The 6,892-nt window shown below is 37.6% G+C and overlaps 1 protein-coding gene across 1 annotated transcript in view; it reads right to left on the minus strand.

Annotated features, from left to right (window-relative positions):
• Positions 1 to 397: 397 nt before the first annotated feature.
• Positions 398 to 6,892, minus strand: part of ZDHHC17 (zinc finger, DHHC-type containing 17) — a 16,691-nt gene continuing 10,196 nt past the window's right edge. Inside the window, exons 6-7 of the mRNA XM_010191921.1 lie at positions 4,972 to 5,066; positions 398 to 3,529 (exon numbers count right to left, since the gene is read on the minus strand). Coding sequence (XP_010190223.1) covers positions 3,391 to 3,529; positions 4,972 to 5,066 — 234 coding nt within the window. The 3' untranslated portion in view covers positions 398 to 3,390. The remainder of the gene's footprint in view (positions 3,530 to 4,971; positions 5,067 to 6,892) is intronic.

Genomic DNA, 6,892 nt, shown 5'->3' on the forward strand with positions numbered 1-6,892 from the left:
AGTGCACATTGCTGGCTCATGGCCAGCTGCTGCCCACCAGGACTGCCAGGTCCTTTTCCCCTGAGCTGTTCTCCAGCAGGTCAGCCCCATCCTGTACTGATACATGGGGTTGTTCCTCCCCAGATGCAGTACTCTGCCCTTGCCCTTGTTGAATTTCATTAAGTTTATCAGCCTTCCAGCCTGTCCAGGTGGACTTCACCAAAATCCAGTGTTCACAGGATTTCACATCAGTACAGAATTGGGAGTATGTTATCTTTAAGACACCCATAAATATTTCCAGAAAGGCTTTACAAAAATAAGATAAAAGATAGCAACTATTTTCTCATGGTACAGCTTCTGAAATTGGACAGAAACCACATTGTGTGAAATCACATCCCAAGTCAAGACAAACACTGCATCTAAGAGTCAATATTTATTTGATTAATAACTTACAAAATTTAACAGATTTAATTTATGTAAGGAGAGCTAGTTTATTAAACATTTTACAGATTTTTTTTGTTCACAATGTAATACATCAAGATCTCAACAGTATTAAAATAATACTTGGCACAGTTATAAATAAAGAATATACAAAAAAATCCATAGCTTAAAATGTAGTGACGCTGTTTTACACATTATTTGAAAAAAAAATCTGTTGGACATCAAAAAATACAGAAACCTGCAAAGAAACAGCACATGTTTAGGGCCAAGACAAAATTCCCATTTATTCTACCTATGTCAGATTAGGTTGGTCTGATCTGCTGTTGGCCTGGATCAGCTGTGTTAAGCTTCAGAAGCAATGCAGTTTTGGTACAACAAGAGAATTTTAAGTTTGATAACTTGACAGAAAAATGCTGCATAGTTGGCTCCCCCCTGCTTGATTTCATGACTTCACATCAAACGATTCAGTGTTACTCAAGACAAGTCACATTTTGCACTGGAAACTTCAGACCTCCCACATCCATAGATGCAAGTTAATTTTCACAATTACTGCTCGAATTCTGCAGATCTCGACAAAACTGTCACCAGAGCTACTAACAAGGAGACGATGCAGAACTCACTATGGATCACCAAAGGTCACCTCTTCCTTGGCAAACATTTTGGACGTGGGCTGCGTGACAATTGGTGGCAGTTAACGCTACCGGGCAACTAAAACCAAACCTTGTGTCACGTACCAAACTGCTCCTCTGGTGCTAGGCAATATTTAATAGAGTGGATTGAAGTTCTTCAAGTCAACCGACCCCCAACAGAAACGTGAAAAATTAAATACATTAACAGATATGCAGAACATTACAGGTGATTAAAATAAGCACTGTGAAGTTTTCATGCCTTTTTCTCATTAGAAAAAAAATATAAATAACTGAAGTCAACTGTTTTCACTGAAAGAGAACGTGTCTTTATTAGGATTACAAATTTTGTCTGACAAAAATAGCAAAAGCTTCTTGCCACCCCTACACTCTAACCTCTCCCGTTAAAACTGTGTCCAAGACGATGTTGGTTTTTCCAGTATTAAACATTCAAGTACTCTAATGCTGCACTTCTGTAAATCCTGATATCTGGTACTTGCAAACTAAGTGTGTGTCTTGAGATCAATGAACAACTACAGAAAGAATGTTTACTTGCAAATACTGAACATCAACTATTTACAGTTTCACTGCTCCTCTTACTAAGGCAAGGGCCGGGAATACCACTAGATTGCTTTATTACCTGTAATCTGCATATTACAGAAAACGCTAATTTTGCCAAGCATCAAACATGCAGTGAATTTGCAGGGCATAATGCCTATTAACAGCAATATTGAACATCACTAAAAGCTCATTAGATATCTTCCTACACTTTTTTTGGTTGAATAAAATGAAAATGAGCAGCTTTAAATACACTAAACACACACTCACAGAGAGAAAACTATTTGATAAATTATTTATATACAGATACACATTCTTTACACTGGTCTCGGACATCTGCCTTCAGGTTCCTCCCCACACTCCCCTCACAGGTTTCATGAACCACTGGGTTGCTACAGCACTTAGAAGAGAACTAACCTGATTCTCAGTCTCTCTGTAAACAATAGTTAAGGAAGCAGTGAAGAACTCACTATGAGTATATGAAAACACCATAACAAAAATCAGTGCATCACATTCAAGAAAAGCCCCTTTGGAATGCAATTTCAGATCACTCCTTACCTTCCAAACATATCTGTAGCATGAGAACTTACGAGAAGAAATCAAGGGTGATTACCATGTGCCAATACACCATCTTCTTCAGAAAGCTGTATTGTATTTTCTGTGTGCATACACTATTATGGGGATTTTAATTTATTTTTTTTCTAAAGTTTGGTTTCCATTATTTTACATCCAAACAAAACAAGCACTTCAGGCAACTTTGGGTTCTTCTGCAGTTGCATTCAATTTAAAACTATCTTGTCTTTTTATAATTGAGATTTTTGCTTTCACATCTGTGGTTTCCCCCCATGCAATTTCTCTTCCAGAATGTCTCCAATTCACTACACTGAGGACTAAACCTAATATTGAAACATTGCTAGTTTGTAAGTAGCTTATACAATTACTTCAAAAGATAATGAATTTTCCCACTTTTTCCCTGAACGTTACATACTGCAATCTAGTTTTACAGGTGTATCATGTATTTAAGCAGGGCTTTTGACTTTGACAGAAGAGCTTTCCTTATCTGCACAGTGTATTTCAGACTATATTATCTCAGAACAGGGTTATTACAATTATTTAGTTGTACCACTGGCTGGTGGCAGAAACAATCACCAAAAAGATGCGGGCAACGTATTTTTTCTCAACATTATCTGATGTGCTCTACTGCTATAACTTTACACAGTACAGGGGATTCCCACCACATGATGTTTATAACAGTACTGAAAAGCACATTTTTCAATGTACGTAAATACTACAGAAAATCTGTATTAAAAAAAAATCACATTACAGGAACTACGACATAGCAATCAGTGAACTCTGCATCATGGAATTTAGTTTTATATTCTAGAGTCTTGTTTCAGTGGAATTATTCATATTGGGAAATAATTTTTTCTGCTCAGCACAACGTAACTACTTATGTCAGTACTTCGGTAACCTCATGCTCCGTTGTGAAAGACCTTAAATAAAAAACTCAACAACAAATACTGTGAATATGCTGTTGTGAATAATTCTCATGTTAAGAACTGTTAAAATCCCTTTTTGATCTTCCTCCTCTTCCTTATCAGGTTTGGCAGTTTATTCTGTCCGTTTTTACTTTTGTTAATAAAATTCTGATGAAGAGAAGGTACCTTAAGATTCATCATCAGCCCTACACATAGCATGCTACTCTTCAAGGGATGCGGATTCGAGAGAGAGAGGAAATTTTTCAGGCACCACTCAGATATGATATGCTCACAGGACGAAGGTGGTGCTACACCAGCTGATAGCCTGATCCTGAAGTTTGGTCATATTCTATTGTATACTGCCTTGTCCAGTCCACGATAACAGGCCGAAAAAGACCACAGCATCTGAATTCAAAGAAGTCTATAATGTTCCTTATACATCCATGGCTACAAACAAAACAAAACCACGCATTAGTAAGCAATATCATAGCTCATCTAACAAAGTACAATGAACTATTCAAGTGGTTCCTGCTGCTGAATCAATTAACTCTCAAATATTTAAGAAAACTACATCAAAATTCCAACATCTTGGTTTTTTAAAACTTAATTACACATAGGCTGAATAGATCAGTTTGCTGGAAGAGAAGCCGGTGTTATGATATATGCAAGAATATGTCTAAGCACAAGGAGATGACAACTGCTTAATGTCAATGCTTCATCTGACAGGTCATGCCAAGTCAGTTATTTTAGAAATCCGGTGTTATTTTCACAAGTAATTTTTATAATAGCAGCTATTTCAGTGAAAATGGTTTGTGAGTATGACATTAATTTGGGGATAAAACCAGTAGCTTTTTCCTATGCTGGTGCTGTGCACCACCCTGTGTTCTTCAGGCAAAATAATTACTGTTTCCATTACAACTCTAATCTGTAGGAAGACTACAACCATACAGAGATGCTGGTCTGCTTCTCGCTAAAAGTTTTACATGGAGTCATATTAAAAAAATATCACACAATTTTTTTCTAGCACAAAAATCAAACTGCAACAATAACTCATCTCCTGTTTCCCTGAGTGTCACCTGAAAGAGCAGCAAGTCCCACAAGAGAGACAGCATATGCAGCAGACCCAGACAAGCTTCTGCCCTTTCTTTGCTCTTTTTGTAAGGTACCCTCGACCTACCAATATTCCAGCCTCATGCTTTCATTTATTTCCTGTTTTGGCTCCACAAGCTGCTCAGTGACATATCAGCCCTAATCCTCTTTCTCTCAGCTTACACCCTCACCACTACAGAAACCAGAATCCCAACCTACCCTTTTACTTACAGATACCCAAAAGCCCATGTCTCACCCATGCAACACCCGCTTCCGTTCCTGGGACATTCTGCTTCCTTCCTCACAAATAGCTTTGCCTGTGCTCTTCCTCCTGAGCAGGAAGTGCTGCCTCTTTCCCCAGAGTAAAGAGAGCAAGGGAAGCTACTGCACAGAGTAAATTCAACAGCACATGAACTATCAATCAGGAGAAGCAATTGCCTGGTGTGGAAGTGAAGACCCAGGTCAACACTGACACCATGCAATAAGCAACTACCTCTGATTTGGGGATCTGATTTATGAAGAGGATATTTATTTGCCCATAAACTCTACAGCAAAATACGACCGCTGCTGGAAAGCATTATTTTCTGTGTTATGCATCCCTGTCTGGAGTCACTACAAAACGTTTACCACTTCCTTTAACTGGATAGAAAGTGTTACTCTAAAAATAGCTGTCAGACTCAGCATTCCAAGTAGTGAAGATACTCTAAAAGTATTTAGCTATGTTCTGTTCCAACAAGCTGCACAGTTCAAGTGTATGCAAGATACACAAATAAGAAATATGTTTACACAGTAAAACTTACTTGAATGGGCTTTCGATAGATGTGGTTGTAACTTTAAAGTGCTTGTATCTTCTTGCATTCATTCTTTCATTTGTAGTGATACCTAAGCAAGATATCTGAAAACAGGAAAAAGAGTAAGCCATTTGACTCATGTGAAACCATGCAAATAAGCCCTGCACGAGCCAGACTGAAATAGGAAGACCGAATTTGTGATTCTGTGATTTACTGGTTTCAACTCCTCCTTTTGAAGAAGGAATTTTTGTCTGGAGAAATGATGAGGTCGCAACATGAAGCGCCATAGAACAGCTGTCCCAGATTGGGCAGAAGGTTTAATTTTGAAAGTGATCTAAAATAAATCATGATCACTGAATAAACTGTGACTTCTTGCTTCATAACAAAGAGATGCCTTTACTATATTGTCAGCTGAAGTGTACTGTAATCAATAGATTCAGGAGTTACTTCACACAGCATTTGCACCACTTTCTTTTCCTCTTGGCATTCTGACTATAGCTGCAGTAACGTATTTTTCCCCCATTTATTAAATTCGTTGCAGTATCGTTTCTGTCCACAAGACAAAAAGATGACCAGAAAAAGTGGGGGGAAGGTTGTTGTTGATTGCATTTTTTCCTTTTTACAGCACCATTTGGCCCAAAGGCAATGATTTTCTGTAACAGCTTTCCAACTATGTTAGTCTAAAAGAGCATCTTACCTAAAAACGGAATTTACTGTAATGTGACTTAATTGGAAACTAAAATGTGAGAACTCTTAGCAGCCTTATCCTATAGGACGACAAAATCTTGTAATTCTTAGTGAAATATGAAAAGTCAACTCTGCTGCATGTTACAAGAGCAAGAATATTGACAAAGTCAAGTTTGTGCTGGCTTGGCTCATATAGCTGTACTTAACATCTCAAGCATTTTATTTGCCTCTGTGAAACCCAGTGAAGTTTTATATGTATGTAGATAAATGGGCTCTCAATGGCCAACTTTTGAAATAAGTAAAGATTTTAAATTGTTTTTCTAGATAGGTCAGGTAGTGTTCTGACAATGACCCTAGCCAGTTCAATAAGGACATGTCCAAAATTTATGATGAAAAGGGGAAAAAAAAAAGCAGCAGGAGTAGGGGCTGTGCAGTTGCAAATCAAAACAAGCAATTTGGAGAACGGCTTTATCCATTTCATTGTTATGGACAACTCCAAAGAGATTTGTCAGAAACAACCCTAAGTTTTCTATGTGTAAAACCCTCAGGAAATTTATTAATACGACTCTGTTCAGTTTTCATTTTTCCAGGAAGTCAAAAGCTAGAATTATTTTGCTTAATCAGGCTCATGATACAAAATACTGTATGTATTTTTCTAAGTGGCATAAATCAAGATTCATCTGTAGACAGATTGTTTTAACAGGGATCCTCAATGGGAACTTCATGGATCATGATATAAGTTTGATGGAAGGCTCTCTGGAAAGTTACATGCTTATTCTGCTATAGAAATGCAGTGGACTAGACTGCTTTGAAAGCCACCTGAAATACATGTAGTTACCTCTGCTTATTTGTCTTGGGCCAGAAAGACCTCTAAAAGACTGAATGGCTCTCACTCACACATACAAGATTTTGAAATCGATGTGTGTTGTAAGTGGTGAATATTGTAGAAAAAGGAGGACAAAACTTAAATTTCCTGAAGAGTTTTACCTATGCCTTAGAGGACAATTTTTATTTCCAGCATCTCTGGAAAGATTAAACTGGTAAGTCACAAGGTTCATTAGTGACAAGTCATACTGAAAGACCATGAAGTCACACTGAAAGGCTTTCAGCATGACTTGTCTTTCCTTAAAAAGGATAAAGAAAAACTTGGGTTTGGTCAGACTACAGTACAGTAATGTGATCAGAAATCACATTGAAGCAGTGTAAGAAATTATTTTATTCCCTTTGAAGTTATCACGCTCTT

This window comes from Mesitornis unicolor, unplaced genomic scaffold (assembly GCF_000695765.1).
Source record: "Mesitornis unicolor isolate BGI_N332 unplaced genomic scaffold, ASM69576v1 scaffold20569, whole genome shotgun sequence".
Classification (NCBI taxonomy): Eukaryota; Metazoa; Chordata; class Aves; order Mesitornithiformes; family Mesitornithidae; genus Mesitornis; species Mesitornis unicolor.